Source organism: Salvelinus namaycush, chromosome 3 (assembly GCF_016432855.1).
Source record: "Salvelinus namaycush isolate Seneca chromosome 3, SaNama_1.0, whole genome shotgun sequence".
NCBI classification, from domain to species: domain Eukaryota; kingdom Metazoa; phylum Chordata; class Actinopteri; order Salmoniformes; family Salmonidae; genus Salvelinus; species Salvelinus namaycush.
This window is the reverse complement of record NC_052309.1, coordinates 12,182,118-12,200,465: the sequence shown is the minus strand read 5'-3', so window position 1 is coordinate 12,200,465 and position 18,348 is coordinate 12,182,118. Positions and strand designations below refer to the sequence as shown.

Sequence of the window (18,348 nt, the reverse complement as noted above, 5' to 3'; positions counted from 1 at the left end):
TGGAACATGTTTTAAAACCGACATTTAATGCAAATGTCACTTAAATATGAATAAATAAGATACATTGTTAATGTTTAGCTAATTATATTTCATATATCATGAATAAATACAGGTTATTGACACGGTTCTACTATTACGTGGGGAACTTTTATTTTAACAAACTTCAAAATTCCATGACCAGGATGTACCTTTTTAGTGTTTCTGAGGAGCCGCTGATATGATCGGCTGACAGTTCATTCGTGTTGTTATTTTGCTCGTTAGCTAGCGTATCTAACGAAGTAATTTAGGGTGGCTAGCTTGCTAGCGGTCTAAATTGGTGTTATACTGTGGTTCATTCTAATTTTCAATGTGTTTCTCGTAGATTTAAAAAGTGGTATAGTTACACATTTTTATTTGACTAGTCGTGATATCAAAGGAGCTGTCACTCCTATTTAGCTCTCGTGCAGGATGACTTCTCGGCGACCGGACAATTTTGATGGTTTAGGTTACAGAGGTATTGAGGATCCTGCTTACAGTGGGGGCTACAGTGGAAGGTCATTTAATAATTCCTCTAGTGTGGACCTGCAGAATTGGGTAACAACACCGCCAGATATTCCAGGTAGCCGAAATTTACATTTTGGTGAACGCACGCCCCAATTTGAGGCGCCCCCTGGGGCACCTGGTGCTGAAGATACTCTGCCCACGGCTCCTCCATCCGGTAGGGGACATCATTTCAGCAACGCTGACCATTTTCATTCACAACAATGACGACGACACGAAATCGTCACTGTGTCATGAGTGTTTGAATGTGAAATCACTCAACTTTCAACTAGCTAGCTAGCTAGGCCTGAGAATATTAGAGTCAGTGTCAACAATTTGGACTTTACATTACTGACAGTAACTTATGCGACATACTTAAACTTTAGCGCAACGTTACGTGTCTTGGTACCACAAAAATACGTTTAACTTTCTTTGACTTCGCCCTGAAATCCACGTTTACGATCAATTACCATTCATATAAATGATTCCTGTGCAGGATAGCTATTCAATGACATTAAAGTACAAAAACACTGAAGAGAGCACAAACTACTGTAGGCCTAGCCTAGATCTCTGTCTTTAAACTGTTTTATGAGGCACTGTTCTTGATTGCATGTACTATTGCGCTGATATAATCCAACCAACTCATATCCAAACAAGTCCAGAATTACCTACAAGAAGTAAAAATAAAATATTGACATGACTGCCTTTCAAAGCATAAATGATGAAATAACACATAAACAGAAACATGGCATTTCAACAGACTGACCACCATTTATGGGTTCAGACAATACCCTACAGAGAGAGAGAGGGAGTGTAGTGTAGACCTACAGTAGGCACATTTCTCTAGTAGGCGGTTGAGTAATACTGTATATTATAAAGTAGCTTTCCTGGTTATTTGCGCTTTTAGGTGCATTTGTGAACATTGATTGATGTCAATCACACTACAGGGTAAATCCACTTGAATTAAATCCCTTTTCGACAGCATTCCTTTTTTGATTCAAAACTTTCCATTGATGTTTGCCCATGGAAGAAGTGGTCAGAAAGTGACTTTTTGGACATGAATGCCAAAACATTAAGGAGATAAACGTGCTGAAAATTGACCCATTTTGCATACCATACCATGAGACATCCATGTCTTCTTCAATGGAAAATATAAACAGTTGAGTTTGATGTCATTTAAAAGCTTACAAACAGTTTTGTCAAAAACCTTAAACCGTTAACATCAATTATCTAACAACGCGTAAACTAAAAACATTTTCATGATCACATATCTTGTAGCTTAGACCCTATTTCACATCATGAGATTTTTCTGTTGTGCCCACCATCGGTTGAGACACAAGATGCTCTTCCAGTGATGAAGACATGGATGGATTACCAACAACGATGGTGTTGTTGGGAGGAGGAAAATAACCTGTCCCTCAAAAAAACAAAAGAGTTGATTGTGGACTACAGAGAGAGCATCAACAAGTCTGCAGTGGATTGGGTCAACGTCAACAGTGAAGAGGCAACTCCGGGATGCTGGCCTTCTAGGCAGAGTTCCTCTTTCCAATGTCTGTGTTCTTTTGCCTATCTTAATCTTTTTTTTTTTTCATCCCTTTTTCATGGTATCCTATTGGTAGTAGTTACAGTCTTGTCTCTTCGCTTCAACTCCCGTACGGACTCGGGAGAGGCAAAGATCGAGAGCCATGCGTCCTCCGTAACGCAACCCAACCAAGCCGCACTGCTTCTTGACACAATGCCCATCCAACCCAGAAGCCAGCCGCACCAATGTGTCGGAGGAAACACCGTACACCTGGCGACCTGGTCAGCGTGCACTGCGCCCGGCCTGCCACAGGAGTCGCTAGTGCGCGATGAGACAAGGATATCCCTGCCGGCCAAACCCTCCCTAACCCGGACAACTCTGGGCCAATTGTGCGCCGCCCCACGGGCGTCCTGGACGCGACCGGCTGCGACAGAGCCTGGGTACGAACCCAGAATCTCTAGTGGCACAGCTAGCACTGCGATGCAGTGCCTTAGACCACTGCGGCACTCGGGAGGCCTTAATCTTTTCATTTCTTTTTATTGGCCAGTCTGAGATATGGCTTTTTCTTTGCACCTCTGCCTAGAAGAGTCGCCTCTTCACTGTTGACGTTGAGACTGTTGTTTTGCAGGTACTATTTAATGAAGCTGCCAGTTGAGGAATTGTGAGGCGTCTGTTTCTCAAACTAGACACTCTAATGTGCTTGTCCTCTTGCTCAGCTGTGCACCGGGGCCTCCCACTCCTCTTTCTATTCTGGTTAGAGCCAGTTTGCTGTGTTCTGTGAAGGGAGTAGTACACAGCGCTGTACCAGATCTTCAGTTTCTTGTCAATTTCTCGCATGGAATAGCCTTCATTTCTCAGAAGAAGAATAGACTGACGAGTTTCAGAAGAAAGGCCTTTGTTTCTGGCCATGTTGAGCCTGTAATCGAATCCTGACGAGTTAAAGAAGAAATTCTTTGTTTCTGGCCATTTTGAGCCTGTAATCGAACCACAAATGCTGATGCTCCAGATACTCAACTAGTCTAAAGAAGGCCAGTTCTATTGCTTCTTTAATCAGAACAACAGTTTTCAGCTGTGCTAATATAATTGCAGAACGGTTTTCTAATAATCAGTTAGCCTTTTAAAATGATAAACTTGGATTAGCTAACACAACGTGCCATTGGAACACAGGAGTGATGGTTGCTGATAATGGGCCTATGGTATTATTATTATATTATATTACATAAAAAAATCTGCCGATTCCAGCTACAATAGTCATTTACAACATTAACAATGTCTACACTGTATTTACGATCAATTTGATGTTATTTCATTGGACAAAAAAATTGCAAAAAGCGAACCCAAACTTTTGAACGGTAGTATGTGTATATTTATACTTTTGAACGGTAGTATGTGTATATTTATATATTCCAGTCTCTAACATTGCTCGTTCTGATATTTCCGATAATTTTGTGTGTATTGTTTTTTATTTTATTGCTAAGTATTACTGCACTGTTGGAACTAGAAACACAAGCATTTCGCCTCACCTGCAAATGTGTGTACACGACTAATAACATTTGAGGGGGGTTTGCGTGTTTTGGTGACTTTACACCTCCGACTAATACGTGTGCTTCCCCCAGTGAGGCTGTGACCCTTGCAGGATACTTGATGCTCTGCTTGTTTGTTAACAATAAGCACAATTCGAAGAGTCTATTTCTCAGCTACTTAGCCTATGATGCTCAAAATATTGAGTGACTTGCATGACAATTACTTATTTATGTATAACAATAAATAAGGTTTTCCATTAAATGTTGCTGTTAGATATTCATTCACATGTATATGTTCTTTCTCTTTCAGAGCAGTTGAACAGATTTGCTGGATTTGGTATCGGGCTTGCAAGGTAATTCGATGTTTCAGTAATACAGTGGTAGTTCAGTAGTAAAGAGATGACTATGATCCATCTTGACTTCTAAAGGAAAGTAAACATTTACATTAAACAAACATTTCCGTCATTAACATTATATATACAGTCAAAGTGTTTGGGAAAAGGAAAGCAGTAAGCCAATACAGTGCATTCGGAAAGTATTCAGACCCCTTGACTTTTTCCACATTTTGTTACGTTACAGGCTTATTCTAAAATTGATTTTTTTTAAATCCCTCTCATCAATCTATACACAATACCCCATAATGACAAAGCAAATTAAGAAATATTTGCTAATTAAAAAAAACAAAAAAAAACTGAAATAGCACATTTGCATAAGTATTCAGACCCTTTACTCAGCACTTTGTTGAAGCACCTTTGGCATGGATTACAGCCTCAATTCTTCTTGTGTATGACGCTACAAGCTTGGCACACCTGTATTTGGGGAGTTTCTCGCATTCTTCTCTGCAGATCCTCTCAAGCTCTGCCAGGTTGGATGTGGTGTGTCGCTGCACAGATATTTTCAGGTCTCTCCAGAGATGTTCGATGGGGTTCAAGTCCGGGCTCTGGCTCGGCCACTCAAGGACATTAGGATGCTTGTCCCGAAGCCACTTCTGTGTTGTCTTGGCTGTGTGCTTAGGGTCGTTGTCCTGTTGGAAGGTGAACCTTCACCCCAGTCTGAGGTCCTGAGCACTCTGGAGCATGTTTTCATCAAGGATCTCTCTACTTTGCTCCATTCATCTTTCCCTCGATCCCATTCCCTGCTGCTGAAAAACATCCCCACAGCATGAGGCTGCCACCACCATGCTTCACCGTAGGGATGGTGCCAGGTTTCCTTCAGATGTGACGCTTGGAATTCAGGCCAGAGAATCTTGTTTCTCATGGTCTGAGAGTCCTTTAGTTGCCTTTTGGCAAACTCCAAGCAGGTTGTCCTGTGCCTTTTACTGAGGAGTGGTTTCCGTCTGGCCACTCTACCATAAAGGCCTGATTGGTGGAGTGCTCCACAGATGGTTGTCCTTCTGGAAGGTTATCCCATCTCCACAGAGGAACTCTGGAGCTCCCTGACCAAGGCCCTTCTCCCCCGATTTCTCAGTTTGGCCAGGCGGCCAGCTCTAGGAAGAGTCTTGGTGGTGCCAAACTTATTCCATTTAAGAATTATTGAGGCCACTTTGTCCTTGGGACCTTCAATGCTGCAGACATTTTGTGGTACCCTTCGCCAGATCTGTGCTTCAACACAATCCTGTCTCGGAGCTCTACGGACAATTATTTTGACCTCATGGCTTGGTTTTTGCTCTGACAGGTGTGTGCCTTTTCAAATCATGTCCAATCAATTGAATTTACCACAGGTGGACTCCAATCAGGTTGTACAAACATCTCAAAGAGGATCAATGGAAACAGGATGCACCTGAGCTCAATTTTGAGTCTAATAACAAAGGGTCTGAATACTTGTGTCAATAATTATTTTCTGTTTTTTTATTTGTGATAATTTTTCTAAATAATCTATAAACCTGTTTTCGCTTTGTCATTATGGGATATTGTGTGTAGATTGATGAGCTTTTTTTTATTTAATCAATTTTCGAATAAGGCTGTGATGTAACAAAATGTGGAACAATTTAAGGGGTCTTAATACTTTCCGAATGCACCGTATGTACAGTGCATGGTTGGCTGAGAGAAATTGATGATAAAATGATTGTGGGGGCTGTCTTGTTAGACTTCAGTGCTGCTTTTGACATTATCGATCGTAGTCTGCTGCTGGAAAAACTTATGTGTTATGGCTTTACACCCCCTGCTATATTGTGGATAAAGAGTTACTTGTCTAACAGAACACAGAGGCTGTTCTTTAATGGAAGCCTCTCAAATATAATCCAGTTAGAATCAGGAATTCCCCAGGGTAGCTGTTTAGGCCACTTGCTTTTTTCAATTTTTACTAATGACATGCCACTGACTTTGAGTAAAGCCAGAGTGTCTTTGTATGCGGATGACTCAACGCTATACATGTCAGCTACTACAGTGACTGCAACACTCAACAAAGAGCTGCAGTTAGTTTCAAAGTGGGTGGCAAGGAATAAGTTAGCCCTAAATATTTCTAAAACTAAAAGCATTGTATTTGGAACAAAACACTCACTTAACCCTAAACCTCAACTAAATCTTGTAATAAATAATGTGAAAATTGAGCAAGTTGAGATGACTAAACTGCTTGGAGTAACCCTAGATTGTAAACTGTCATGGTGAAAACATATTGATGCACTAGTAGCTAAGATGGGGAGAAGTCTGTCTATAATAAAGCGATGCTCTGCCTTCTTAACAACACTATCACAAGGCAGGTTCTACAGACCCTAGTTTTGTCGCACCTTGACTACTGTTCAGTCGTGTGGTCAGGTGCCACAAAAAAGGACTTAGGAAAATTGCAATTGGCTCAGAACAAGGCAGCACGGCTGGCCCTTGGATCTACACAGAGAGCTAATATTAATCATATGCATGTCAATCTCTCCTGGCTGAAAGTGAAAGGAGAGATTGACTTCATCACTACTTGTATTTATGAGAGGTATTGACATGTTGAATGCACCGAGCTGTCTGTCTAAACTACTGGCACACAGCTCGGACACCCATGCATACCCCACAAGACATGCCACAAGAGGTCTCTTCACAGTCCCCAAGTCCAGAACAGACTATGGGAGGCACACAGTACTACATAGAGCCATGACTACATGGAACTCCATTCCACATCAAGTAACTGACGCAAGCAGTAAAATTAGATTTAAAAAACAGATAATAAAAAAACACCTTATGGAACTGCGGGGACTGTGAAGCAACACAAACATTGGCACAGACACATGCATACACACACACACAAACGATAACATACACACTATACATACACATGGATTTAGTACTATAGGTATGTAGTAGTGGTGGAGTAGGGGCCTGAGGGCACACAGTGTGTTGTGAAATCTGTGAATGTATTGTAATGTTTTTAAAATTGTATAAACTGCCTTAATTTTGCTGGACCCCAGGAAGAGTAGATGCTGCTTTGGCAGCAGCTAATGGGGATCCATAATAAATACAAATGTACAGTGCCTTCAGAAAGTATTCATAACCCTCAACTTATTCCACAATTTGTTTTGTTACAGCCTGAATTCAAAATGGATGTGAAAACAATCGGATTTAATCCATCTACACACATTATGCCATAATGACGAAGTAAAAACATGTTTTTAGAAATGTTTGCTAATTTATTGAAAATCAAATACAGAAATATCACGTTTACAAAGTGAAAAGAAGAGAACCTGTACAGAACAAAAATATTTCAAAACATGCATGTTTGCACAAGGCACTACAGTAATACTACAAAAAGGAATTCACTTTTTGTGCTGAAAACAAAGTGTTATGATTGAGGTAAATCCAATACAACACATTACTGAGTACCATTCTCTATATTTTCAAACATACTGTTGGCTGCATCATGTTATGGGAATGCTTGTAATCGTTAAGGACTAGGGAGTTTTTCAGTTTAAAAAAATAAACAGACTGGAGCTAAGCACAGGCAAAATCTTAGAGGAAAACCTGGTTCAATCTGCTTTCCACCAGACACTGGGAGATGAATTCACCTTTCAGCAGGACAATAACCTGAAACACAAGGCCAAATCTACACTGGAATTGCTTAGCAAGAAGACAGTGAATATTCCCGAGGCCGAGTTACAGTTTTGACTTAAATCTACTTGCAAATCTATGCAAGACCTGAAAATGTTTTTGTCTAGCAATGATCAACAACCAATTTAACAGAGCTTGAAGAATTTTGAAAAGAATAATGGGAAAATGTTGCACAATCCAGGTGTGGAAAGCTCTTAAGAGACTTACCCTGAAAGACTCACAGCTATAAAAGCTGCAGAACGTGCTGTGCTTCTACAAAATATTGTGTCAGGTGTGAATACTTATGTCAAATAGTTATATTGTGGAGTAACTACAATGTTGTTGATCTATCCTCAATTTTTTCCTGTCATAGCCATTAAACTCTGTGACTGTTTTAAAGTCACCATTGTCCTCATGGTGAAATCCCTGAGTGGTTTCCTTCCTCTCTGGCAACTGAGTTAGATACGCCTGTATCTTTGTAGTGACGGGGTGTTTTGATACACCATCCAAAGTGTATTTAATAAATTCACCATGTTCAAAGGGATATTCAATGTCTGCTGAATCTCAATTTAATCAATTTTAAAATCATGTCGTAACACAACAAAATGGGGAAAAATACAAAGGGTGTGAATACTTTCTGAAGGCACTGTGTTCACACCATGTCTTCTTCTTCCAGTCTCTTTACTGAAAATGTCCTGGCTCACCCTTGCATTGTGTTTCGTCGTCAGTGCCAGGTAAGCCTACGGTCAGCCATGCAGTATATTCCACAATTCACATGTTCAGAGTCTGTATGTGTACCATCCTTAGGCTTTCGTGTACTCTGTTGACTCAAATCTTTCTACAATACAGTAAATAAATCTTCATGGGTGTATCACAGTTGCCCATTATAATGCTACTTAAGGTTTTACTTCCAGTGTGCTTGAAGTAAGTAGTAATAATAAATCAATTATTCCTAATTCTGTTTGTTTGTGGCTTCCAGGTCAATTATCACGCCAGGTGCTACCATCTGTCCCCATTGACTGCTGTCCGTGTGATGTATAATGTCACCAAGAGTCAGGTAATAAATGCTTTTCACAAACCCAAAACCCAACATTCACAAATAGGCCTAACAAATATCACAACAAAAAATGTTCAAAAGATGTTGAAAATGTGAATTTGGGCTAACATGTTTTAATGCCGGTATATTGTTGTGAATTGTCTGCTTGCAGGGTCCTAAGGCCTTATGGAAAGGAATGGGCAGCACCTTTGTGGTACAGGGAGTCACATTGGGAACAGAAGGCATCATAAGTGAATGCACTCCACTAACACGGTATGCATTTACTGTTGGAGGATATTTGAGACAAGAAAACTAGCCAATGGGAATATTGCCTATATTAGTCATTGCCTTTTGTCATCGCCTGATCGCCCACCATATCTTTGACAAGACTTCGACAAACAAAAATAAAATGTATTGCTGTTGATAAAAATCGAGCACAACATCAATAGCGAGTCATCCTTTTGAATGGCGTTAGGTGTCAAACTTACACTCACAATGTGGCCTCTAGCCACTACCAGGACCTGATGGAGGTGGGTGATTATACTCAGAGGCCATATCTACCAGGACATGATGGAGGTGGGTGATTATACTCAGAGAGGCCATATCTATCAGAACATGCTGGAGGTGGGTGATTATACTCAGAGAGGCCATATCTATCAGAACATGCTGGAGGTGGGTGATTATACTCAGAGAGGCCATATCTACCAGAACATGCTGGAGGTGGGTGATTATACTCAGAGAGGCCATATCTACCAGAACATGCTGGAGGTGGGTGATTATACTCAGAGGCCATATCTACCAGAACATGCTGGAGGTGGGTGATTATACTCAGAGAGGCCATATCTATCAGCTCCCAAGGGTTCCAGTGAGATGATCACAACGTTCCAGGAGCAAAATCAAAGGCCACTAACAGCTTTAAATGAATGGGGGAAAAACAGCATGAGTATACTTCTATAGAGTATAAAAAATATAGAGTATACTTCAACAATATGTGTTCAAACAAGACAATAACTAGTTTAAACCAGCCATTTTTTATTCTTAAAAATCAGAATCATGTTAAATCACCTTGTTTGAACATATTAAATAAATGAACACTGTTACTTACCTGGTACCTTGGATAGAGGACTGACTATGCTTGTTTGTTTGTTCTCAGAGAACTCTCCCACAAATGGAACCCCAAGCAAGTTATTGGGCATTTGGTTCTGAAAGGGTAATAACATTTATTTTCTTTCCTAAATAATGAATGGTTTTTATACTGTAAAAAGTAGTGACTTACAAGTATCAGTATGGTAAGTGATAATTTAATTGCATAACTATTGAGTGCATATTCATATGTATAAAAAAGTGCAGGGTAATAGAGAAGGGACTTTACATTTAGTAGATGCTGTTATCAGATGGTGCTGATATCTTTATTTCATTAGAATGCTTTGATCTTATGACCAGTCATTGTGTATCTCTCCTTTTTACAGTTTGACCTGTGTGGTTGCCATGCCATTTTACTCAGCAAGCCTCATTGAAACTGTGCAGGTGAGTGTGTCCACACTTCATACTTACTGTATATGGATGATGATCCCTTTGTGGTCTGTTGTATTTTGGCTGTCCTTATCTTGTTCATCTTCTATAAATCCCCTTCACTTTCTAACTGACTTTGGGTGAGTTTCCCAACAACATAAAGATCATCTTGAGTGTGAAGATCATCGTTCGTCCATTGTCTAATAAAGATAAATATGACTTCATGTTTTTACGAAACTCAACCTTTAACAGTATCAAAGAATCAGTAAATGTATCCATTCCTTCACAGAGCTGGTCTTTTCAATCCAAACACACATGCAGAGATAATTTCAGATCATTCTGTATTAACCATGAAATATGCGCCACACTCATAGTGTCCCTTTTTGTGTGTCCCCAGAGTGAGATCATCCGGGACAACCCTGGCATCCTGGACTGTGTGAAGGAGGGTGTGGGCCGGGTCATGGGAATGGGCGTCCCCAACAGCAAGCGCCTGCTGCCCCTGTGGGGTCTCATGCTCCCCACCGTGCTCCACGGGGTCCTCCACTATGTGGTGAGCTCCACCGTGCAGAGGCTGGTTCTCTTCCTCCTGCGCCGGAAGAGTCCGGCCAAGCAGCCCGTGGACGGCTCGGAGACGGTCCAGACCATGCTGGATGCTTACTTCCCAGAACTCATGGCTAGTTTTGTGGCCAGTCTGTGTGCCGATGTCCTCCTCTATCCGCTGGAGACGGTGATGCACAGGCTCCACATCCAGGGCACGCGCACCATCATCGACAACACAGACCTGGGCTTTGAGGTCCTGCCCATCAACACGCAGTATGAAGGCATCCGGGACTGTGTAAATGTGATCCGGCGAGAGGAGGGAGCCCTGGGATTCTACAAAGGCTTCGGCTCCATCGTGGTGCAGTACTCTCTACACGCCGCCGTGCTGCAGATCACCAGGGTGATCTATTCCACCTTGCTGCAAAACGCTTAAAGAAAAACAATGCAAAATATTACTAAATGTTAGTTTGACTTGGTGGTTGCCCCTTTGAAACTCTGTTTTTTTTCATGCCAGTCTGGGTTGTGCTCATTCTGGAAAATGTTGTCATTTTCGAAAAACTAAAATACCAAAAGATGGCTTGATTATTTTTTCTGTACAGAAGCACATTTCGAGTGTTTTGCCGAGAATGGTGTCCCTAATTTTCAGCACTTCCACTGTGTCACAAAGCACTGAATAATAATATGTACTATGACGCATGGAATCAATAAATATCCCCAATGGTCATAGAAGGAAATACACTTAACTTGCATCTGTCAAACTAACTCATCCTGGCATCATTTATGTGAATTATCAGTCAGTAGTCTTCTCTGCAAATCACACGTTTTTTCTAGTGTATCTCATCTGAAAATATCTCATTTCTACATTGTATGAATGTGACAATTTGTTGCTTTTGTGTTTGTGTTAGCACTAGCAGAGGATGGGCTGTGCCAATTTATCCAGAAATGTATGTACAGAAAGTCTTTCAATTATTATTTGCTTTACGAGTGATAATGTATGTGTGTAGGTAGCGGTGTGTGGGTAAAATCACTGGAGAAGCCAGAACAAAATCCATATTACAACCTATGTGTTGCTATGTAACCTGTTAGTTCATATGCCTTGCGACAGTGATATATAGGCCTAAAGGCCGAGACAAGAAGAAGACCGAGTGGCAGAATAAATTCAACCACACCTTTTTTTTCATCACAACCGGAGAGCACCATTCACAGTTGAGCTCGCTCAGTTTAGCTCAACGCTGATTGGCTATTATTTTATACTTTTCTTTTATCAAGGGAGGCCAAATGCTTGTTGGCTTCCCTTGCATTCGATGTTAAGGGCGGCAACAATGTCATACTCTTTTGGACTAGAGAGCATCAGATAGATGGCCTACACATACAGAGACAGAGGGGTGCTGTTTCGTTCGCTCGGTTTGCATTGAGATACTTTTGTATAGTGGATGTGGACACACCTTCAAATTAGTGAATTCGGCTATTTCAGTCACACCCATTACTGACAGGTATATACAATCGAGCACACTGCCATGCAATCTCCATAGACAAACATTGACAGTAGAATGGCCTTACTGAAGAGCTCAGTGACTTCCAACGTGGCACCGTCATAGGATGCCACCTTTCCAACAAGTCAGTTAGTCAAATATCTGCCCTGCTAGAGCTGCCCTGGTCAACTGTAAGTGTTGTTATTGTGAAGTGGAAACGTCTAGGGGCAACAACGGCTCAGCAGCAAAGTGGTAGCCCACACAAGCTCACAGAACGGGACCGCCGAGTGCTGAAGCACATAGCACGTAGAAATTGTCTGTCCTCGGTTGCATCTCTCACTACCGAGTTCAAAACTGCCTCTGGAAGCACAAGAACTGTTTGTCGGGAGCTTCATGAAATGGGTTTCCATGGCCGAGCAGCCGCACAAAAGCGTAAGTTCACCATGTGCAATACCAAGCGTCGGCTGGAGTGGTGTAAAGCTCGCCGCCATTGGACTTTTGAGCAGTGGAAATGCATTCTCTGGAGTGATGAATCACACTTCACCATCTGGCAGTCCGACGGACGAATCTGGGTTTGGCAAATGCCAGCAGAACACTACCTGCCCCAATGCATATAGCCAACTAAAGTTTGGTGGGGGAGGAATAATGGTCTGGGGCTGTTTTTCATGGTTCGGGCTAGGCCCCTTGGTTCCAGTGAATGGAAATCTTAATGTTACAGCATACACTGACATTCTAGATGATTCTGTGCCTCCAACTTTGTGGCAACATTTTGAGGAAGGCCCTTTCCTGTTTCAGCATGACAATGCCCCCGTGCACAAAGCGAGGTCCATACAGAAATGGTTTGTCGAGATCGGTGTGGAAGAACTTGACTGGCCTGCACAGAGCCCTGACCTCAACCCCATCAAACACCTTTGGGATGAATTGTAACGCTGACTGCGAGCCATGCCTAATCGTCCAACATCAGTGCCCGACCTCACTAATGGTTTTGTGGCTGAATGGAAGCAAGTCCCTGCAGCAAAGTCCCCGCAGCAATGTCCAACATCTATGTGGAAAGCCTTCCCAGAAGTGGAGGCTGTTATAGCAGCAAAGGGGGGACCAACTCCATATTAATGCCTATGATTTTGGAATGAGATGTTCAACAAGCATGTGTCCACATACTTTTGGTCATGTGTACATTCAACCTCTTGCGAATTAAAAAGAGCATTATGAAACACAGACCAAAGAAAAAAGACACCAAAGAAAAAAATCTATTTTTTTGGGAAGCCTGGCTTACTTTGGCATCAATCAATACACGCCACTGATAGGTATGTAGTATCAAGTTGTTCACATTTTGGTATCCACAGAGTACATTACATTACAAATGAACAGTACATTTATGAACAATTCAAAGGTATGTAGTGCGAGAGTAGGAACATGAACAGATTTATGAGAATGGGTGATTGAGTTTAGGGTTTATAAAATATTGTACTGCCTCTTGTAAATGTTTTAGGACCTTACGGAGCTCAGAGTAGGGAAATGTATAAGATAATTTGTTAATCGCTTGAGAACCTTGCTGAAGATAAATGTCGGACATATTCTTTGCTTTTGTGTATTTGAACAATGAGTTCTCCAATGCAAAGGATGGCGGCAGCGAGAAGTAGCTGGTTTCCAACTGAACCCCAAATTCAGTGGGAAACCAATCACCATTCAGATAATTTACAGTGTCTTCAGAAAGTATTCATACCCCTTGACTTATTCCACATTGTATGTGTTACAGCCTTAATTCAACATTTACTAAATATATTTTGTTTCACCCATCCACACCTAATACCCCATAATGACAAAGTGAAAACATGTTTTTAGAAATACAGAAATATCTCATTTACATAAGTATTCACAGCCCTGGGTCAATCAATACATGTTAGAATCACCTTTTGGCAGCGATTACAGATGTGAGTCTTCCTGGGTAAGTCTCTAAGAGCTTTGCACACCTGTATTGCACAATATTTTAAGCTCTGTCAAGTTGGTTGTTGATCATTGCTGCTGTAGACAACCATTTTCAAGTTTTGCCATAGATTTTCAAGCCGAATTAAGTCCAATCTAAATAGGCCACTTGGGTATATTTGGCCTTGTGTTTTAGGTTATTGTCCTGCTGAAAGATTAATTTGTCTGTTGGAAAGCAGACTGAACTAGGTTTTCCTCTAGGATTTTGCCTGTGCTTAGCTCTATTCCATTTCTTTTTAGCCTAAAATACTCCATAGTCTTTGCCGATGACAAGCATACTCATAACATGATGCAACCACCACCCTTGAAAATATGAAGAGTTGATACTCAGTGATGTGTTGTGTTGGATTTGTCCCAAACATAACTTTTTGTATTCAGGACATAAAGATAATTTCTTTGCCACATTTTTGCAGTTTTACTTTAGTGCCTTATTGCAAACAGGATGCATGTTTTGGAATATTTTTATTCTGTACAGGCTTGCTTCTCTTCACTCTGTCATTTAGGTTAGTATTGTGGAGTAACTACACCATTGTTGATCCATCCTCAGTTTTCTACTATCACAGCCATTAAACTCTGTAACTGTTTTAGTCAACATTGGCCTCATGGTGAAATTCCTGAGCGGTTTCCTTCCTCTCAGGCAACTGAGTTAGTAAAAGAAGCCTGCATCTTTGTAGTGACTGGGTGTTTTGATACACCATCCAAAGTGTAATTAATAACTTCACCATGTTCAAAGGGATATTCAATGTCTGCTTTTTTATAAAAAATATTTTATTTACCAATAGGTGCCCTTCTTTGTGAGGCATTGGAAAACCTCCCTGGTCTTTGTGGCTGAATCTGTGTTTGAAATTTACTGCTCGCCTGAGGGACCTTACAGATCATTTGTATGTGCATGGTACAGAGATGAGGTAGTCATTCAAAAATCATGTTAAACACTTATTGTCCATGCAACTTATTAAGTGACTTGCTAAGCACATTTTTACTCCCTAACTTTAGGCTTGCCGTAGCAAAGGGGTTGAATACTTATTGACTTAAGACATTTTAGCTTTTCATTTTTAATTCATTTGTAAACATTTCTAAAAACATAATTCCACTTTGACATTATGGGGTATTGTGTGTAGGCCAGTGACACAAAGTCTCAATTTAATCAATTTTAAATTCAGGCTGTAACACAACAAAATGTGAAAAAAGTCAAAAGGTTTGAATACTTTCTGAATGCACCGTACCTCAGAGCCATACAGTGCATTCGGAAAGTATTCAGACCCCTTCACTTTTTCCACATTTTGTTATGTTACAGCCTTATTCTAAAATTGATTAAATTGTTCATTTCCCATATCAATCTCTCTTTGACTTCTCTAGTTAAATAAATGTTAAATAACAATAAATAAATACAAATCAATCTACACACAATACCCCATAATGACAAAGCACAAACAGATTTCTTTAAATGTTTGCAAATGTATAAAAAAATAATGAACTGAAATATCACATTTACATAAGTATTCAGACCCTTTACTCAGTACTTTGGCAGGGATTACAGCCTCGACTCTTCTTGGCTATGACGCTACAAGCTTGGCACACCTGTATTTGGGGAGTTTCACGCATTCTTCTCTGCAAATCCTCTCAATCTCTGTCAGGTTGGATGGGGACCGTCACTGCATAGCTATTTTCAGGTCTCTCCAGAGATGTTCGATCGGGTTCAAGTCTGGGCTCTGGCTGGGCCACTCAAGGACATTCAGAGACTTGTCCTGAAGCCACTCCTGCGTTGTCTTGGCTGTATGCTTAGGGTCGTTGTCCAGTTGGAAGGTGAACCTTTGCCCCAGTCTGAGGTCCTGAGCGCTCTGGAGCAGGTTTTCATCAAGGATCTCTCTGTACTTTACTCCGGTCATCTTTCCCTCAATCTTGACTAGTCTCCCAGTCCCTGCCGCTGAAAAACATTTCCACAGCATGATGCTGCCATGCTTAACCGTAGGGATGGTATTGGCCAGGGGATGAGCGGTGCCTGGTTTCCTCCAGAGGTGACACTTAGCACTCGGGCCAAAGAGTTTAATCTTCGTTTCATCAGACCAGAGAGTCTTGTTTCTCATGGTCTGAGAGTCCTTTAGGAGCCTTTTGGCAAACTCCCAAGTGGACTGTCATGTGCCTTTTACTGAGGAGTGGCTTCTGTCTGGCCACTACCATAATGGCCTGATTGGTGGAGTGTTGCAGGGATGGTTGTCCTTCTGGAAGGTTTTCCCATCTCCACAGAGGAACTCTGGAGCTCTGTCAGAGTGACCATCGGGTTTTTGGTCACCCCCCTGACCAAGGCCCTTCTCCCCCGACTGGTAAGTTTGGCCGGGCGGCCAGCTCTAGGAAGAGTCTTGGTGGTTCCAAACTTCTTCCATTTAAGAATGATGGAGGCCACTGTGTTCTTGGGGACCTTCAATGCTGCAGATATGTTTTGGTACCATTCCCCAGATCTGTGCCTCGACACAATCCTGTCTCGGAGCTCTACGGATAATTCCTTCGACCTCATGCCTTGGTTTTTGCTCTTTAAAAAAATATATATATTTCACCTTTATTTAACCAGGTAGGCCAGTTGAGAACAAGTTCTCATTTACAACTGTGACCTGGCCAAAATAAAGCAAAGCAGTGCGACAAAAACAACAACACAGAGTTACACATGGGATAAACAAACGTACAGTCACAATAGAAAAATCTGTATACAGTGTGTGCAAATTAAGTAAAGTGGTAATGCAATAAATAGGCCAATAGTGGCGAAGTAATTACAATTTAGCAATTTACACTGGAGTGATATATGTGCAGATGAGGATGTGCAAGTAGAAATACTGGTGTGCAAAAGAGCAGAAAAACAAACAAATATGGGGATGAGGTAGGTAGTTGGTTGGATGGGCTATTTACAGATGGGCTGTGTACAGCTGCAGCGATCAGTAAGCTGCTCTGACAGCTGACGCTTAAAGTTAGTGAGGGAGATATAAGCTTGGGGGCGCCAGGGTGCCCTGCATCACGCACTCCTATCATCCATTACGCTCACCCTCCCTCATCACGCGCATCAGCGATATTGGACTCACCTGGACTCACTCATCACCAGTTATTACCTCCCCTATTTTTGTCAGTTCCCCAGCTCTGTTCCCCGCTTCTGCATTGATTGTCTTTTGTTTGTGTTACCTGTTTGCTGACGCTGTTCCTGTCTCATTCCATGTTCGTCATTTATTAAATGTTTTACTTCCCCGTACCTGCTTCGTCTCTCCAGCGTCATTCCATGTGACAATAAGTCTCCAACTTCAGTGATTTTCGCAATTCGTTCCAGTCATTGGCAGCAGAGAACTGGAATGAAAGGTGGCCAAAGGAGGTGTTGGCTTTGGGGATGGCCAGTGAAATATACCTGCTGGAGCGCGTGCTATGGGTGGGTGTTGCTATGGTGACCAGTGAGCTGTGATAAGGCGGAGCTTTAGCTAGCAAAGACTTATAGATGACCTGGAGCCAGTGGGTTTGATGACGAATATGTAGCGAGGACCAGCCAACGAGAGCATACAGGTCGCAGTGGTGGGTAGTATATGGGGCTTTGGTGACAAAACGGATGGCACTGTGATAGACTGCATCCAATTTGCTGAGTAGAGTGTTGGAGGCTATTTGGTAAATGACATCACCGAAGTCAAGGATCGGTAGGTTAGTCAGTTTTACAAGGGTATGTTTGGCAGCATGAGTGAAGGAGGCTTTGTTGCGAAATAGGAAGCCGATTCTAGATTTCATTTTGGATTGTAGATGCTTAATTTGAGTCTGGAAGGAGAGTTTACAGTCTAGCCAGACACCTAGGTATTTATAGTTGTCCATATATTCTAAGTCAGAACCGTCCAGAGTAGTGATGCTAGTCGGGCGGGCGGGTGCGGGCAGCGATCGGTTGAAGAGCATGCATTTAGTTTTACTAGCGTTTAAGAGCAGTTGGGGGACACGGAATGAGTGTTGTATGGCGTTGAAGCTCGATTTGGAGGTTTTTTAACAGTGTCCGAAGAAAGGCCAGATGTATACAGAATGCGTAGAGGTGGATCAAAGAATCACCTGCAGCAAGAGCAACATCATTGATATATACAGAGAAAAGAGTCGGTCTGAGAATTGAACCCTGTGGCACACCCATAGAGACTGCCAGAGGTCCGGACATCAGGCCCTCCGATTTGACACACTGAACTCTATCTGAGAGGTAGCACATTAAGAAAAAATGTGCTATCTAGAAATTAAAAGG

The 18,348-nt window shown here is 41.7% G+C and overlaps 1 protein-coding gene across 1 annotated transcript; it reads left to right on the top strand.

The window, feature by feature from the left end:
• The first annotated feature begins 216 nt into the window (after nt 1–216).
• Nucleotides 217–11,394, top strand: LOC120044953 (solute carrier family 25 member 46-like). Its single transcript, XM_038989713.1, has 8 exons — nt 217–697; nt 3,875–3,917; nt 8,245–8,302; nt 8,548–8,625; nt 8,777–8,877; nt 9,758–9,814; nt 10,074–10,131; nt 10,514–11,394. Exons 1-8 carry the CDS (start codon nt 448–450, stop codon nt 11,087–11,089), a joined length of 1,221 nt encoding a protein of 406 aa, XP_038845641.1. The 5' UTR covers nt 217–447; the 3' UTR covers nt 11,090–11,394.
• The last annotated feature ends 6,954 nt before the right edge of the window (nt 11,395–18,348 follow it).

Bases quoted from the DNA above. Each gene is read 5' to 3' on its own strand.
- LOC120044953 (XM_038989713.1), top strand. From the start codon at position 448: ATGACTTCTCGGCGACCGGACAATTTTGATGGTTTAGGTTACAGAGGT. The intron at 8,303-8,547 runs GTAAGCCTACGG...TGTGGCTTCCAG, and splicing joins TGTTTCGTCGTCAGTGCCAG to GTCAATTATCACGCCAGGTG. The intron at 9,815-10,073 runs GTAATAACATTT...TCCTTTTTACAG, and splicing joins GGGCATTTGGTTCTGAAAGG to TTTGACCTGTGTGGTTGCCA.